Source organism: Saccostrea echinata, unplaced genomic scaffold (genome assembly GCF_033153115.1).
Source record: "Saccostrea echinata isolate AGI-Se365-2 ecotype Australia unplaced genomic scaffold, CSIRO_AGI_Sech_v1 ptg000010l, whole genome shotgun sequence".
Lineage (NCBI taxonomy): Eukaryota > Metazoa > Mollusca > Bivalvia > Ostreida > Ostreidae > Saccostrea > Saccostrea echinata.
The window spans coordinates 9,699,010-9,717,909 of NW_026889759.1; the positions used below are offsets into that span (position 1 = coordinate 9,699,010).

The 18,900-nt window shown below is 33.5% G+C and overlaps 3 protein-coding genes across 3 annotated transcripts in view; 1 reads left to right on the plus strand and 2 right to left on the minus strand.

The window, feature by feature from the left end:
• Positions 1–18,900, plus strand: part of LOC133184337 (ubiquitin carboxyl-terminal hydrolase 24-like) — a 376,170-nt gene that overhangs the window by 258,708 nt on the left and 98,562 nt on the right. The gene's annotated exons all lie outside the window — the stretch shown is intronic.
• On the minus strand, positions 156–1,825 carry LOC133184336 (uncharacterized). Its single transcript, XM_061319368.1, has 4 exons — positions 1,716–1,825; positions 1,449–1,504; positions 996–1,223; positions 156–712 (listed from the first exon to the last, which is right to left on the minus strand). Exons 1-4 carry the CDS (start codon positions 1,798–1,800, stop codon positions 386–388), a joined length of 696 nt encoding a protein of 231 aa, XP_061175352.1. The 5' UTR covers positions 1,801–1,825; the 3' UTR covers positions 156–385.
• Positions 8,028–16,532, minus strand: LOC133184707 (V-type proton ATPase 21 kDa proteolipid subunit c''-like). The gene is made up of 7 exons (XM_061319779.1): positions 16,338–16,532; positions 14,955–15,003; positions 12,133–12,216; positions 11,631–11,778; positions 11,314–11,368; positions 9,969–10,159; positions 8,028–8,701 (listed from the first exon to the last, which is right to left on the minus strand). Exons 1-7 carry the CDS (start codon positions 16,441–16,443, stop codon positions 8,672–8,674), a joined length of 663 nt encoding a protein of 220 aa, XP_061175763.1. The 5' UTR covers positions 16,444–16,532; the 3' UTR covers positions 8,028–8,671.

Below are 18,900 nucleotides of genomic sequence, written 5' to 3' on the forward strand. Positions count from 1 at the left end.
CTTTGTGGTTTTACTGAAATTTGATAGAATACATGATAAAGTAAATTTCAATGAAGCAATCTCGCATCTTGATTATGAAAATACTGTTCAATATTGAAAATGAAAATACTGCTAAATAATTCTAATCTCAGTTTTAAATACACATATAAAACTGTATGAATTCAATTTATATGTGATCATATAAATTAGATAAGTACTGAACTCAATATTCTCTCAGGTTCAAGAAAGCCATTTACAATGCAGAATCACGGAAGGGGGATGCCCTTGTTTAGAACGCCAAGAATAACATAACTTTGATTTGTTGAAATCATTTTGACGTCCCATTATTTTGCATATCATTTCCAAGGGTTGGACAAAGATAAGAGTATAAATTACGCCCAGCATGTCAGGTACCAAAAACCATAAAGTGATGGTTGCTGCTCTGGCAACCCTCGGGTTCAGATTTTCCAGACTGCCCACAACATGGAAATAGATATGTTCCGTCTAGCTTGACTGGTGCTTTGGGATGATATCTGCAGAGATTGGTGGACGAAATTTCTGCATGGCAGCGAGGGCAATCTTTCAGGGACTGGCGCTTAAATCGACCGTGACACTCGGGGGTTTCCTCAGCTGTGGAGAGCACATGAAGCTTCCTCTTCAGGTGAAGTTTGTTTTTCTTCTCTTGCTCCAACTCTGTCGTCCTCAGGTCAAGGATTGTTGACATCAGCTTCATCTGTCCACAAAAAATGCTATCATGAATGTTTATCTAGTTAATAAAATCAATGAAAATATTTTGAGACTTAGCATTATAATTTTTTAAATTGTATTTTTTGTTATATGCTATCAAATTCTTGCATGAAAAACTCATTTTTCTTTTATAGTGTTGCTCAATGAGATTTATTTTGGGAATTGCGCTGTAAGTCTAGCGAAGATGTGTAAGTCTAAAGAAAAAAAAATAAAGAATTCATTTCTATAATTAATTTAAAAGTTACAATTAATTTTGAACACAAATTTACATTTTCTTCCAATTCTCCTATGATCTGACGCTGTCTCCTGTTTTCTATCATGAGATCCTCGTTAACTTGTCGCAGACGATCGTTGTCCTGGCTGAGATCATTAGCCTGTTCCCGCCATTTCTCCTTTTCTAGGACAATTTCTTTCAGCAGTTGGATTTCTTGTTCCTGCATTGCAACTTTGGTTAATGCGTGTTGCTTGATTAAAATGTCTGCTTCTAAGCTTAATAACTGTAATAAAAGTAAAATATGCTGACAACATTTGGTGTAAATGTGGAAAACATGAGAAAGCCAATCAATGCCAGCCTGTGGTTACAATTAAATTTTTCAGATGTTTACGTAAAACAAATGCTTGTAATACCCCCCCCCCCCAATCATATAAGAGTTTAACATCATTAAAAGGTTAAATTGATATTCAATAAAACAGAAATTTGTGCACACATGTGTATTGTATACCTTTTGTTTTAAGATGTCAATTTCTTCTTGCTGTATAGAAACTCGCTGTTCTAAATCTACAATTGACATAAATAGCTTAGGAAATGATCGATATGTTAAAAAAAAAGATACATCTTACCGGGATAATACTCAGAGGACAATAATATATTTGCGAATTGAATGTGTATTCATGAATTGATTTCTAGAGGAGTCTACAAAAACTATTTTTCGATCCTGATTATGGATTTTTGCCTAAAGATCGTAAACATAAACTACATGGAAATCTACCTCTGTTGATCGCCTGTAGAACGTCGCATCCATAATGTGGGGTAGTGGACCCCAGGGTTATACCAGCAGCGCCCTCCGGATTCATACTGTGGGGAAAATGTCTAAATGTACTTTAACCTAAAAATATACATGCATTTATAATTTAGTAGATATGACTTACAATTGATGAGCAGGCTAAATATAAAGATTATCGTGAAAAAGGACAGACATCTCTTTTTTTAACTTCAATATAATGCATCAAACAGTATTGTCTGCACGGTTTTTTATTTCATATATACGTACATGTACATGCATGTATTATATTTTGTACATCCTTCCATAAAAGTACCCAAATCCCTAAACGTGGACGCCAGAAAACAATTCTCCATATATATATATATATATATATATATATATATATATATATATATATATATATATATATATATATATGGTGGCAATTCTCTCTAGATTTCATATAGATTTTAACTTTGTACTAATAAATCTAAAAGAGGGATTTTAGTTCGTCTCAGTAAAACTCCAAGTTTCAAAATAAGGTAGTCGTACTGTTTTTAAAGGTCCCAGATTAAAAAAAAAAGATTGTTTTTAACTGAGTTCGCTATATTTAAAGATATATATATATATATATCACTAGATATTGATATATCCGATCTTATTACTGAAAAGATTCGTCCTTTATTGACCAAAGTGATTCGAATGATATTTTTTGGCACTTATGGGTATCGAAATGTGTAGACAGCTCTTCCATTCCGTATATTTCCTTCTTTATTGCAAAAACTGCATTGTAATGGTATTTGGCACTTGTCCAAGTGCACTGTACAATTTGTAAAAAGTTCATATTTTAAAGACATGCAATAGCCTTACAATGGTAAGACTGAAATGAAGAATGATAATTGTTTGACCACATTCTGGAAGTATATTTTATGTTCCATTCTCTGAAGAGTTTTTTTGGACACAAAACATGAACAATTTTGGTTGTTTACTTGCCCCTGATTGACCTATATATAGACCTACCTTTTTTCGTCTACATATGTATTATAAAATCTACGGTATTTCAGCAATTGCTTGCAGAGAATGAAAACAACATAAAATATAACAAAAATTTACCGTATCCTGAATAGTCTTTTTGCCGATCTGGTGTATAAACTTATCTTTGATTACGAAGCAGTGAAAGTCAGTGCCTAGAAATAAAATGGGAATCCCCGTCGTCGTGACGTATCTAGACAATATTTATCCTCGTGACATTAAAAAGTTTCTGAGAAGTAATTATATTTAGTTACTGTAAAATGAAAAACTGGGACCAAACCGCACATACAGTATACTTAATCAAACAAACAAACAAACAATTAAACGATATATCTTTATGCAGAATTCGTTTAGATTGCGAGATCCAGCGATTGTTTAGGGGAAGGGGGAATGGGGTGTGGTGGGGGCGTTCAAGATTTTTGTGATATCTTTCCTCTTCCTTGCCCTTTGTGTAGAGGAACGGATATCACAAAACCTTAACATTGTGAAAATGAGACACTCCAACAAGAAAATTGACTCAGAAATTTTATTGATAATCAAAAGAAACAAAAAATAATACCCGGGGGTGGGAGGGTCTCATAGGGAAGCCACTCTTCTTGATATTTTGGCTTTTGTAGCAAACTTTAGAGGGGTCAATTTTTCGTTATTTGCTGCTCCGAGGGGAGGGGGGTCCGTTCGTTTGTGTTATTTATCCATAAAACTAAATAAAGTAAAATAAACTGAAAATTTTAGACCCTCCCCCGACCGAAATCAGACTAGTTCTATGAAATTTTCTCAGTGTTCTGTTACAAACATTACTTCTATACTTTTTAAGAGATTCTCTTTGTGTTTCTTTCTGTATTTAGTTTGGCATTTTTTTCTCTTGTATACTTTTAAGGTCATGGTACAAATTTATTCTATTTTTATCTACGATCTGCGTCCTTTTGGTACAAGTTTAGAATAAAAGAAATTCAACATTTTTCACTTCCGTAAACAAACACCTCTCTTACCATCTGTGAATGAATGTTTTTAAAACTTCCTGCAATATTTGTGTCAGTATATTTATGGAAAATCAGATATACTGCTATACTAATTTATAATACCCCGGAGTAGGTAACGCTAGATTCAATCATGTTGAGTTTGGTTTCTTCCCTGCCTTTACTTTTATATTGAACTACACCAGACATGTCAAGCACTAATTCGTGCACAGAATAGAATAGAATAGAATAGGATTTATTACCAAAATCAGGGCCCAATGGGCATAAACATATATAACATGTATAATTACAGATAGGATAACAGACAGAATACAACATATAATGAAGATCAATTCTTCCATTTAGTACATTGGTGGTGTTTTGAGTGTCATATATAAACTTAGGTTGTCTTGATTTAAGATATATCTGTACTCTTAATTGATACAACTTAATGTGCAATGATGTGCATTACTATCACTAATATTATACATATAACTGAACACATAAAAAATGTCTGATACATCAACAAGAGGCAGCAAGAGACGGTGCTAAAGGATATACAGAAATCCACTTCTGCCTCATGTAGAATAAACAGATACATAATCTATGGAAAATAGTATTTAAAAAATAATAATAATAATAATAGCAATAATAATAATAGTAATAATAATTTTAAAAAAAATTGTATGTTGAATGGCATGTGTAAATTATATTAAACTGCAATGGACAGCAAGAGTCAGTGCTGAAGGATAGTATTATCATTTTAATTAATCCACTTCTGCCCAATGCAGAGTATACAACATACGCATATTAACAACATAACATACTGTAGTATAAGTATTAAATCAAAGTATATGTAAATAAAGTCAAGATCAACATGTGACTTTGAATTTGTCTACCTACACATGACTTATAAATTCACACAAATTGCACAGCACATCAACATCTTCACAGTTCATTAACCATAAAAATTGGTTACTTTTAGACAAACTATTAAAAAGATGAGATCTCAGAGATATTGTGGAGAGTAAATTAATTCTTGATAGACTATGGCATGGACAACCCAAAAGAAAATGTATTTCATCTTCTACCTCTTTTAATTAATTTACAATTGGGGCATATTCTCTCTTCTCTTGGTATACCATTATGTCGACCTTTTTCAATCATCAGATTGTGAGAAGAGATTCGAAATTTTGTTAAAATCTTCCTTTTCTCAAATGTTCTTAAGATTAATAAATAAGGTTCTAGCCCAAAGTTTTGTTTGATTGTGCAGTAAGTGTCTAACTTCCCACAAGTACTTAATTGTTCCTTCTTTTGATACCACTTTTCAAGAAAATATGAATGAAGAATGCGTTTACAATGATATTTAAAGGCTGATGTAGATGCTTTCAGATGAGGCATTAACTGAGGAAGAAGTTGTTTGAATATATCAATAGAACCAAACCATGATAATTTGTTTTTGTTGAAATTGGATATTGAGGCGGTGTATGCAGCTTTTAATAGAGGATATGTGTCATCCAAATTTTCTAACCTATGCCATTAATTCAAAATATGCTGAACAATACTGAAACTCATAGGGTGTCTACCTAATTCAGGAAGAACAGCAAATTTTGTACTTTTGTTATTTACGCCTAATGAAAATCTACAAAACTTGTAATGTAATTTCTCACAAAGTGATTTAGCAAATAATTCATCCAGTGCAACAGGTCCATTTCTAAACCGTGCCGTAGTGGTGTTAAGTGCCCCCCAAATTTCACTACCGTAAAGTAGTATGGGTTTTATTGTATGATCATATACGTGTAAAGCTGTGTTTATTTTAGGGTTCAATGATAGGAAATTTTTTTGTAATTTAAAAAGTGCCTTTGTAGCTTTTTTGCAAAGTTCATCCTGAGCAAGTGTAAAACTTCCAGATGCAGTAAAATGAATGCCCAAGTATTTATAAGAAGCAGTGCAATCAAGAGGTTCTTTGTTTAATGTGAAGTTTTCTTTCAGGTGTCTACCTGCTTTATTAAAAATTAGTACTTTGGTTTTTGATATATTTACATCAAGGCACCAGTCAGTACAAAACTTTTCAAGACAATTAAGTTTCTGCTGAAGACCTTTAGAAGACTTGGACAATAAAACTATATCATCTGCATACATTAAACAGTGAAGTAATTTGTCATTTAACTGAATATTGTCATCTGTAATATTACTGAAGTATTCTGGAAGATTGTTGATGAAAATTTTGAATAAATTTGGACTCAGATTGTCTCCCTGTTTAACCCCTAAACTGATAGGGAAAGTTTCAGTGACTTGATTGTTTAACCTAATGCATGATCTGCTACAATTGTACATACTCTTGATTATATTGTAAAATTTAGATCCAACACCAATTTCTAGCAATTTAATTTTGATACCTTCATGTATAACTGTGTCAAATGCCTTTCTAAAGTCAATGAAACATGCATTGAGTCGTCCTTCTTTTTGAGAGCAGTATGTTTCAAATAAAGTTCTTAGAATAAACATGTGATCAGATGTTCTTGCCTTTTTACAGAAACCGATTTGACAATCATTGATAATTTTGTTTTTCGTTAGATATTTGTCTAGCCTTTTTTATTCAATATACTGTTATAATTTACCAATTGCACTAGTGATGATAATGCCACGGTAATTGTTTGGGTTATTGATATCCCCCGTTTTATGCAGAACAGTTATATATCCCTCAGCCCATGATTTAGGATAAAGTCCATGTGACAGGCAAGCATTGAAGATATTTCTTAAAGATGGTAGTATGGCGTTGTGACCATACTTAATCATATGATTGGAAATGTTGTCTAACCCAGGAGCCTTGTTATATTTAATACAAGAAATTGCCTCCGATATTTCATGCACACGAGTGGAATGATTAAAAAAGCAAACAAAAAAAAAAATCTTTGATATTAATACTCTATCATGACTTCTTTTTTGATGGCATAATACTATAAAATCCTTGACGAGTTATATAACATGGCCGTAGGAACCGGGGGGAGCGTGCCCACCCCCCCCCCAATAATTTTGCCGATATATAGATTACTATAGTATACATAGATATTATATGCTTGTGTCCCCTCAATAAAAACGTCTGATGAACTTTTTTTCTTTCTTTTTTTCTTTTGCTTGTCAGGAAAATTTTTGATAGTGCCCCCTCAACTGTCAACTGAAAAAATGTATGGCTGTGCCCCCCAATCTGAAATTGCTTCCTACGGGCCTGAATATATTCACTAAACCGATGTCTGGCTGTTTTTATTTTAAAATGTTGTTCTTTATGCACTGTTGTTCAAAAAGCGCTCGAAGAGTTTGTGATTTGTAAGAGTATTGTAATCATGACATCTGTCTTTGCAACACTAACGTGCATTTCATTTGGCAACCTTATCCCAGGGAAAATCATTGTTCATCGAGTTGCAATTCTCAAATTATGTCAACAAAGTACATTATCTTTTTTTTTTAATCACGAATACATTAAAGGAGATGGGTTAACAAGGCGTGCAGAATGCCTATAGCTTCAGATTTATAAAAATCATATTCAATTTGTGAACTTAGTATTTAGAGAAAAGTTCTCATTAATGAAATTATGACAAACATTTTTCTGAAAGAAAAAAATTTTCTCGTCAAAAATTATTCTATTATTTAAAAAACAATGTGGTATTCTTGGGGTTCGAACCCTATCAATCCTGAGAATCATTTTCCTTCGAGACTAAAAAGCTAACCACTACGCTACACAACTGTATGATCCTTGCCCAAATTGACCAAGTATTTCTCAGAAAGATGCGAATGTTGCGTCATAAAAGTGTATTTGTAAGATATGGTGGGTCTTTTGCTCCATGTTTTTATTAACCAAACGATGTATATTTTAGGCAAACTTTGAGATTTTCCAAAAAATAGAGCGAAGACCCACTCAAAGCTAAAAATTGTATTATGGTATGAAAAAATGATCCTTTTTTCCCCTCTTTGCTGTGTGTATGCTACAATTTCAATCTTCGTGAGATTTTAACAAATTGTGGAGATTTTACATATACTTTAATGTTAGATGAAATATCAAAGAAAATTTTGTTATAATTGAGATTTAATTTTTCACCTTCATATTTGTCGCACTATAGGCATTTCACTCGCCCTGTTCACCTACCTTCTTTTCGGATTTTCATAAATAAAAACAGCACCCATCTGCAACTTTAACTGCACACGATCATTTAGAATGGTTGTTCTACGATCAAGATTGTGTACAAAGAATTCAAGATTTAAATTTTAACCAGGTTCTAATAAACAAACCAATGCATTTATTACTGCAACTGTGAGAAAAACAAGAAACAAGTGACTGTAAGAATTTATTACATATACAAGATATTTTATATACAAGATTTCCAACCGTAACTAGAACTTTTAACAAGTCTGTTACATAAACCCAAAGAAATATTTGACTCTGCGACGATGGGTACTAAATAGTAACACAAAACAGCAATCCATGCTCTGTTTCATCACTCTGTACAAATATTTCTTTTTACAATTATAGGAAAATTATTCACAAATTCTCAATAAACTATACCAGTAAAAAAAAAAAACCCTCCTCAGAGTAATACTTTTAACAATTTACCCATAACTGAACTATAATTGATTGAATACTAGTGGGACTTCTAAGTGAAACCATAATGAGATGCACAACTGTAAGGAAGCAAATATAAAGTAACTATCGATAACTCCAGTTCACTACTACAAAATGTTTCTGATTATGTATGTGGAATGTGTTCTGGATTATGTCTATCTAACATCTTGATCAACAACATTTCTACAATATCATACAATGACTCATAATTAAAACAGTCTAGACTTGTTCCTGAAGACTAGAATCAGGGCATCACTTGAAGCAGTGCAGGCCTCACAATATAGGTAGGTATATGTCATGTTTTATATATTAAAGATTGATAAATAATTTGTATCTGAGCTCATTTGTCCTTTCTTCTAGTCTGACCCCATCTTTATTCCAACAATCTGAAATACACAGAAAAAAATAAATAAAAATCATAAGCTCATAATTGCCAAATTTAACAAAAACTGGATTGAATATTCATTTTTTTCTTAAATATATGATTATTTAACATATACTATTATCACACATCCAGTACAGTCACAAATAGGGTTGGATACCGGTACTCGGTACCAATATCGTACCGAATAGTTACTTCAAAAATACTGGTAAAATACTGTTTCATATAATACCGGTACTAATAAGGGTACTTCTTAAATCTTTGAAACATTCTAATACTTTCAAAATGATTTTTAAAACAAGATGTGTTTGTGAAACACTATGCCCCCGATGGTAACACAATTCTGGAGTGGGACGTAGACTACAGTGCAATAGTTATGGCCAATGTTAAAGTTTTTCAAATGTATGTCAAAGGTCACAGTTGAGGTCACATGATCAAAAATTTCTGTACCAATGGAAAGGTCTTGTCATAATGAACACTCATGTCAAATATTAAAGCCTTACCCTTGACAGTGCAATAGTTATGGGCTAGGTTAAAATTGACAACAGACAGACAAACAGACAGACAGGACAAAAACAATATACCTCCGGGATCTTTCGATCCAGGGGCATAAAAAGCAATTCCAGACTTGCTTAAATCAAATTCTCCGTGCATTTAAAGGGTAGGCTAATTAACAAAATGGATGCTTAGTACGATACTTACTTGCGACTTTCGAGGTAAATCAATAGGTATATTTGAAAAAAAAATTAAATTACATTCACATGAATCTTGTTTTAATTTTATTTATAAAAACTAATAATAAATGTAAATTAAAAACTAGGCAAAATGTCTCAAAATGTGATCTTTCCATTATCTAATGTTTCGTCATTTAGTGCGATCAAACAAAATGGGTCCTGGCAAGCGGGTGAAGGAGTCAGCCGATTTGTGCAAATTAATTTGTTTGGGATTCAATTTATTTGTTCTGTTGATCATTATTAAAAGGTTGAAGTGAAATGTTTGTTGTTTGAATATTAGGAATATCTATTGTTATCTCTTGAAAGTATGGAACATAGTTTATAAGCTCATTTTAGATTATAACATGGATAGGTTAGTGAATAGTGAAAGCACATTTGTTATAAAATGAACCCTCATTCTCATTACCGTATCGTTAAAAATACCGTATCGCCTCAAAAATACTGGTATGGTATCGTACCGTTTCATCCTTAACGGTATCCAACCCTAGTCAAAAATATTTTAAAATATATCTGTCATAATAATAAAGTCAACTATACCTGTAAAATACCAACAATGACACCAAAGAGACCAATAACACTAGCAAAGATTTCCAAGATCAGGATTTTGACAAATAATGTGGAGTTCTGAGCATCAGCTAGGGCCGCCCCAGAGCCGACGATTCCCACTGTGATACCACAGGCAATGTTGGACACGCCAACAGTCAGTCCAGCCGCAAACATACGGAAACCTGTAATACATCAAGTATTAATAATCATGTGAGACACAACTTTTTTCCTCTTTCAGTTCAACTTCGACAGACTTTGTCTAATTTTAGTACAAAAGCATTTCCTGAATGATCATTATTAACATCTTTCATATCCTAATACAGTCAAACCTTGTTATATCAAACTCCATGGCAGGGATAGACGTTAACTTTCAGATTCACTTGCCCTTCGGGCAAGTGATCTCAAATTTTGACTTGTCCGAATGCAAAACTTGGTTGCCCAAATAGGAAAAAAAATTATTATAAGAAAAAGTATGAACAGATACACTACTATAAATCTGGCAAGTTGAGGTACCTGAAAAAATTTAGATGGTGCGTTTGGACATAAATGTATACTACCACTTCCTTGTCGATTTAATCTATAAACACACACTGCAATGCATCAATAACCATCCGTTTCCTTTTTAATAAAAAATCATTTTGGGTAGGATCGTTTTGTTTTGTGAATTTTGATTGATGCAACGCTAAGGAAGATAGTTGCTATGAAACATACATATCTTGATCAGGATAGGTCATGTTATATTCAATTAAGTAGTTAACAAAGTACGTAGAGCGTATTTAACATGAAATAAAAAAAGAAAAACGAACCCGATTTTTAATGAACGATATAATCTAGAATTCCAAGGGAGCAATGTCAGTCACGTATCTGGCGGAAATCAAGTGTTCAATCTATTGTTTTATTTATAATTAATATAAAATAGATACCAATATACATTTCTATCAGAAAAATTCACTTGCCCGATCGGACAAATAAGTTGACAGTTTCACTTGCCCGAACTGAGAATTTACTTGTCCCTGGCAATCGGACAATCGGTAATGTCGATCCCTGCATGGGCCCGAGAATAAACTTAGATATATCCAAAGTTTCAAGATATCAAGGGTAAAATACTTAAAGAATTAGTGGATGGGACTTCCAATTCAATCGACATATCCATTGTATTCGAGATATTGGTGTTTGTGATATCAAAGTTCAACTGTATTCTAAATTAACTTTAATTCATACATTTACAAGTAAATGCAGATCTTTATGAAATAACTTAAATACAATCAGATGGTCACTGAAATGTTAGTTTGATTTAAAAAAAAAACCAATCCATAAACAAATTTTTTTTAAATACCTGCATCATAGCTGTCTCTAATGACTTGTTCAGAGTCTTTCTCCATGTCAAATGCCTGAAAAGGAGTTTTGTATATACTTATCCCAAAACCTTGTATAAAATGTATCTTAAACAATGACCTCCAAACTTAATTTGAAAATGAAATTGAATTTCAACAGATAATTTTTTATTGTGTTATCTTGGACTTTGACTGGATATAACAAGCATAATCTTACACATGAAGTCTGCATTCAAACATTCTTAGTTTCCTAAGTTTTAGGTATGAAATATGAATTTGATTAGCTTACAATTTGTACTTGGAACCCATTTAGACTTACTCCAATATTTTGTCCAATGATAATAGCCATGATGATTCCATAAATAGCTACAGCTTCACAGAAGATAATGCTGATCAGGTTCTTGGTTTTGATGCGGGGGGCCTTCACTCCCCCTCCCAGTATACTAGCACCAGTTGTGAATATACCCCTACAAGCAACATTCTCATTCATAACTGCATTTTCACATGAAGTTTGCACTTCCAACACAGCTGTTTTGTTTATAATTTACTCAATAACATAAACTTTGCATAAAGGTTCCTAGTAAATATAATATTCCTTTTACATAATATTTGTTTTAAATAAACAATGTAATCAACATAAACTGTTTATTTTAAAAATTAGATTTGACTAAGTCATTGCTATTTTTATTTTTGAAATGAAATTTCTTTTCTTACTATATATGATCAAGACAAGTATTTTAATTTTCCTTTCATCTCTAAAGATCATTGCTGATTAAATAAATTGTATTACAATTCTAAAATTAAAACAGAAAAATCATTACCATGCAGCACCTACAACCGAAAATGCAATAGCAAAACCAACTCCAAATGACGCCCACATGTAAGGAGATGTTTTTTCAAAGAACCTGTTAAAAAAATAACAATGTGATATAAGTTAAGTCAATATCAATATAACAAAGAAAGACTGCTTTGATAATTATCCTAATGAAAAGCAATGACAGGGTTTTTAATAAAAAATCTTATTAAAACAAGAGGCCCATGGGCCACAACGCTCACCTGAGTAACTTTGGCCTTGCTGTTTTTCACCCGATTTCCCCCTTGTAATACCTATTGTGGCCCCGCCCTACCCCAGGGGTCATGATTTGAACAATTTAGAATCTACACTACCCCAGGATGCTTTCACATAAGTTTCAGCTTTTCTGGCCCAGTGGTTCTTGAGAAGAAGATTTTTCAAGATATTTTCTACATATTTCAATGTAAAACTTGGATTCCCTATTGTGGCCCCGCCCTACCCCTGGGGGTCATGGTTTTTACAATTTAGAATCTACACTACCCCAGGATGCTTCCACATAAGTTTCAGCTTTTCTGGCCCAGTGGTTCTTGAGAACAAGATTTTTAAAGATTTTTTCTACATATTTCAATGTAAAACTTGGATTCCCTATTGTGGCCCCGCCCTACCCCAGGGGTCATGATTTGAACAATTTAGAATCTACACTACCCAAGGATGCTTCCACATAAGTTTCAGCTTTTCTGGCCCAGTGGTTCTTGAGAAGAAGATTTTTAAAGATATTTTCTACATATTTCAATGTAAAACTTGGATTCCCTATTGTGGCCCCACCCTACCCCTGGGGGTCATGGTTTTTACAATTTAGAATCTACACTACCCAAGGATGCTTCCACATAAGTTTCAGCTTTTCTGGCCCAGTGGTTCTTGAGAAGAAAATTTTTAAAGATTTTTTCTACATATTTCAATGTAAAACTTGGATTCCCTATTGTGGCCCCGCCCTACCCCCGGGGGTCATGATTTGAACAATTTAGAATCTACACTACCCCAGGATGCTTCCACATAAGTTTCAGCTTTTCTGGCCCAGTGGTTCTTGAGAAGAAGATTTTTAAAGATTTTTTTCTACATTTTTCAATGTAAAACTTGGATTCCCTATTGTGGCCCCGCCCTACCCCCGGGGGTCATGATTTTTACAATTTAGAATCTACACTATCCCAGGATGCTTTCACATAAGTTTCAGCTTTTCTGGCCCAGTGGTTCTTGAGAAGAAGATTTTTAAAGATTTTTTCTACATATTTCAATGTAAAACTTGGATTCCCTATTGTGGCCCCGCCCTACCCCCGGGAGTCATGATTTTAACAATTTAGAATCTACACTACCCCAGGATGCTTCCACATAAGTTTCAGCTTTTCTGGCCCAGTGGTTCTTGAGAAGAAGATTTTTAAAGATTTTTTCTACATATTTCAATGTAAAACTTGGATTCCCTATTGTGGCCCTGCCCTACCCCCGGGGGTCATGATTTGAACAATTTAGAATCTACACTACCTCAGGATGCTTCAACATAAGTTTCAGCTTTTCTGGCCCAGTGGTTCTTGAGAAGAAAATTTTTAAAGATATTTTCTACATATTTCAATGTAAAACTTGGATTCCCTATTGTGGCCCCGCCCTACCCCCGGGGGTCATGATTTTTACAATTTAGAATCTACACTACCCCAGGATGCTTCAACATAAGTTTCAGCTTTTCTGGCCCAGTGGTTCTTGAGAAGAAGATTTTTAAAGATTTTTTCTACATTTTTCAATGTAAAACTTGGATTCCCTATTGTGGCCCCGCCCTACTCCCGGGGGTCATGATTTTAACAATTTAGAATCTACACTACCCCAGGATGCTTTCACATAAGTTTCAGCTTTTCTGGCCCAGTGGTTCTTGAGAAGAAGATTTTTTAATGACTCCACCCTATTTTTGTCTTTTCTTGATTATCTCCCCTTGGAAGGGGGCTTGGCCCTTCATTTTAACAATTTAATTTCCCCTTCACCCAAGGATGCTTTGTACCAAGTTTGGTTAAAATTGGCCCAGTGGTTCTTGAGAAGAAGTTGAAAATGTGAAAAGTTTACAGACGGACGGACGGACGGACGGACGACGGACAACGGGTGATCAGAAAAGCTCACTTGAGCTTTCAGCTCAGGTGAGCTAAAAACTAAATCTTGTTGCCTGAAAGGGCAGTTGTTGGCAATTCTGAGGAAGAAATTTCCAGTTCAAGATGAGCAATATTAGTTTGTTATATTATATCTGATTACGTTTTCTGATACATAAATTGCACTTAGAAGTTCAAAAATCCTCTTACTTTGACATATTTTTAACTTTTTCATTTTTAATGAAACTTGATACATTAAAGTCTTTAATCCCTTGATGGCATTTTGATTAAGTCAAAAACTTCTTAGGCATGCTGTCCTTCTCATTGATTTTGAATTGCCTTAAGATATCATCAGAATATGGAAGTCTGAACTTGCATTTATAGTAGTTACTAAAGATGATCATACCCTCCCCCCCCCCCCCCCCCCCCCCCCCCGAGAAAAAAAAATCACTAAAATTCTAGACAAAATTTTCTTTAAATTCTAAGATTGGTCTATTACATACCCTGGTAGATATATAATTGATACCTATATATACAATGTCATGTTGGCTCTTAAGATTTCCAGCATTTCTATTTGCTAAACAAGTTCTTGGGTACTGGGGTCAAGGATTTTAAAATTTCTGAATAATCACCGAGTCATTCAGTGCATGTATTGATCATTGCAAGAAAAATCAAGTTATTGAGACAGAGTAAGAAATTATATCTTTAAAAATATTGATATACTTACCAGCCAAAATCTACCCTTGTTCCTTTGCCAGTTAACATATAATAAAATGCTGAAAATGACAAAACAATACTGGATATCATACAATATAAGCCAATCATTTTTGCTAATATGAAAGAAAATGGAATAATTAATAAAACACAAACTCTATTGAAGGTATCTGAATGCAAAAGCAATGTCGCATTCCATTGTTCATTGTATTATTTTATTTACGACTATGTAAGCAGGGTTCGCCACTAACATTCTTAGGCTTTAGTCCGGCCGGACTAGTGCCTCTATACTTTTACTAGTCTGCGCACGGTTTTATGAGTCCATCAAATAAGAAAAATCAAACATGTTTTGTCTCACAACGTCTCACATTTTTCTTTTATGTATCATACTAAATCATGATCGCTAAAACATTTAACTTCATATCACATCGTAAAATTAACTGAATTGACTCAAATTTACCTAACTACCCGCCAAGAGGCTAGAAAGCTAAAGATACATGCGAGGTTTTCCAGTACGTTGTCGAGAACTGAACATCAGTAATTTATTCATTTTGTTTTCCAGAAATTTTTATAGGTCCTTTCGGACTAATTTGCCACAGATTTTATTAGTCCGAATGAAAATGCATTAGTCTGAGACTAACGGACTAAAGTTAATGTCGAACCCTGGTAAGATGAAGATATACATTTCTATCAGGAATATTTACTTGCCTGATCAGCAAGTACATTCATACTGATAGTATCACTTGCCCTGACTAGAATAATCTAATTGTGTCTTGGAATAAGCCCTCACCACAATTAGAATACAGTTGCAATGTAGCAGAATGGAGCGGATCAGCTCGAACGTTAAACCAGTCCACCTGACAATATCACTTTAATGATGGAACATTCTATCTACACTTGCCCAAACTGAGATTTTACTTGCCCCAGGTAAGAACAACCATTAATGTCTTTCCCTGGCAGTATATATGTAATTCACATATATGCTTTTTGGTACACAATGAATATTTTAGAGATCCATAATATTGATGAAATAAATATATGTATATATTAAGGGAGAAAAAATGTACACACAGACAATATATAAGCAGCGTATGACAATACTGTAGTTCTAATAAAGGTTTTACCTTCATTGTGCCAGAGGTGCAGTTGCAATGTAATGTTATGAGCTTAATATTATTTTATCTTACAGAAACTGTACTTCAAGTTTTCGAAATGCACCATTGTTTAAAAATCTTGAGCATACATGATTTATCTATATGTACAGATTATGAATTAAGTTTTGTTTACACTCAAAAAGAAAATCGGGAGAAAAATTTTAACAACATTATAAGACTTGGCACTCAATATATGAAAGTGCTTCAATTTTGACATTCTTGTATCACCAAGCAAACCTTACCGATGATAAGTATTGCTAGAGATCCCAGCAATAGCGTAATGAAATAAACAGGGAATATAGATATCCCCATCTGTTTAGTAGATGGTTTTTCTGGCTGATAATCCATTTTGAAGACTACTTTTCCTGCTTCAATGCACTAAATCATATGATCATCGATTGCCGTCTTCAAACCGGAAGTGATGACTTTAGGTCAAAAAGGAAGTTGTCAACTCGGTCAAATTTATTTCGTTACAAACATAAAAGAACATTTCACGCGAATTTTAACATGCTCCATAAATAAAACAACTAAAACGTATTTCGTAAAGTTATATATGGCGTATTTTTTATGAGTTCAGACTAACTAAAATTAAAAAGATCTTTCTATTTGTTTTATTACTTTATATAAAAATAGGACTTTCCTGTAAATTACACAATTTAAATCAATCACGTTTGAAAGATATTTGAAATTTAAAACAATACCCAATTTATTTACCGACTTCGCATTTAAATAACAGACACAGTTTAAAGCTAATTTAACTAAGGAAACATGAGGTTATTCAAGTTCAAAATCGGTGAAAATTTGTACTTATTTGGGGAAACAAAGAGAAATAAGTTTTAATTCGGTAAAACTTCTGTCTTGTTAAACTTATGTTTAGTTTAAAGGAAAATAGTCATTTTATTACCAATTTCAAATGAAGGGAGAAAACAATTTAAAAATGTACTTTATCAATCTTATATGTTGAATTTTACATAAGTTAAACATACGAAGAGATTTAAGAATCATTTATCCATTTCCATTAGTATTTGAAAATCCGACAATGTTTTCAGCCTGATTTCAATTGATAACTGTTTCTAACCCCTTGTTGTAAATAAAAGGAGTTGTATATAAGAGCAATTAACTTTTAGACACTGGTTTTTAAAATTATCAACCCATTACTAATTTATAAACTTTTCTTTGCATTCAAACGAGTTTTAATGGCCAGATTGCCAATTATATTGAATTGAATGGATGTAAAATATAGGCGGGAATCGAGAGTTCTTACAATAATAACAAAAAAGACTGATTTAGGAATTTTTAAACTGTAAAGGCGAGGAAGGGGTAAATCGGAAGAAGGAGTATTTCCCTTTAAAAACAAAACATTTAATTCTCACATTTCCTTGCAGGCAAATAATTCGATAACTTATTTTGACGCGGGGGGGGGGGTCTTAAGGGGGGGTCACAAACGACAAAAGAACAAACTTTTAGTAGGTCTTGAGTAACACTTCTTAGTATATATATTTATTCTAGAAATATAACTGAAAATTATGATAACATAACTTTTGTCCAGTGTAAAATATCTTGGAATATGTTTCAGTATTTCTTTTTACCCAATCAGCTGCCAATGAAAAGTACCTGTATTTATATGTGCCTTATTTAAATCTTTTTAATACGAAAGCCTATTAGGATCAATCTACAAAGAAAAAGAAATTAAAAGGCGTTATAACGGTTTTCCCTATGTATTCCAATGTAAAACATTGACATCCATTTGTGGCCCCACCTACCCCCGAGGCTCATGATTTGAATAAACTTGGTTGAAATTGGCCTAGTGGTACTTGAGACGAAATCGAAAATGTTAAAAGTTTACAGACAGACAGACAGACAGACTGACTAACAGACAGACAGACGGATGCTGGACAAAATGTGCTTGAGCTTCAGGCTAAAAATCTTTCTTATTTATTCCAATGTAAAACTTTGATCCCCCATTGTGGCCCAACCCTACCCACCTGGGTCATAATTTGAACAAACTTGAATCTACACTACCCGAGGATACTTCCATATCAATATGACTAATTGTGGCTTTGTTGTTCTTGAGAAGAAGATTTTTAAAGTTTTTTCCTATATATTCCTATGTAAAAATTTGATCCCCCATTGTGGTCCCACCCTACCCCAGTGATTATGATGTGAGCAAATTTGAATCTGCTTTATGGTATGAAGGTTTCATGTAAGTTTCAACTTTTCTGGCCCAAAGGTTCTTGAGAAGAAGATTTTTAAAAGATGACACCAAATTTTCACCAATTCTTAATTATCTCCTCTTGAAAGAGGGTGTGGCCCTTCATTTGAACAAACTTGAATTCCCTTCATGCAAAGATGCTTTGTGGCAAGTTTGGTTGAAATTCGCCCAATGGTTCTTGAGAAGAAGTTGAAAATGTGAAAAGTTTACAGACAGATGCCAGACAAAATGTGATCAGAAAAGTTCACTTAAGCTTTCAGCTCAGGTGAGCTAATAAGGAATAACTGTCTGGGCTTTTTTATTTATATGTATGATGTACATTGTAATCATAGGCATGTAGTATGGGGGGAGGGGGGGGGGCATTGCACCCCCTTTTCCAAAGCTTATGTTCTACAGTACTGTTAATTTAGCATAATATTAATCACTGAAATGCCAGTCCACTCCCAGTTTCTACTACAATATAATAAAAAAACTCCCTTATTGATACATTTAAAAAAAATTCCTTAAGTTAAACCTTTCCCCCATCCCCACCCTTAAGAGGTCAGGGAGAGATGAAAGATTTCAGAGTAAAGGAGGGTTTGTGATAAATCCTT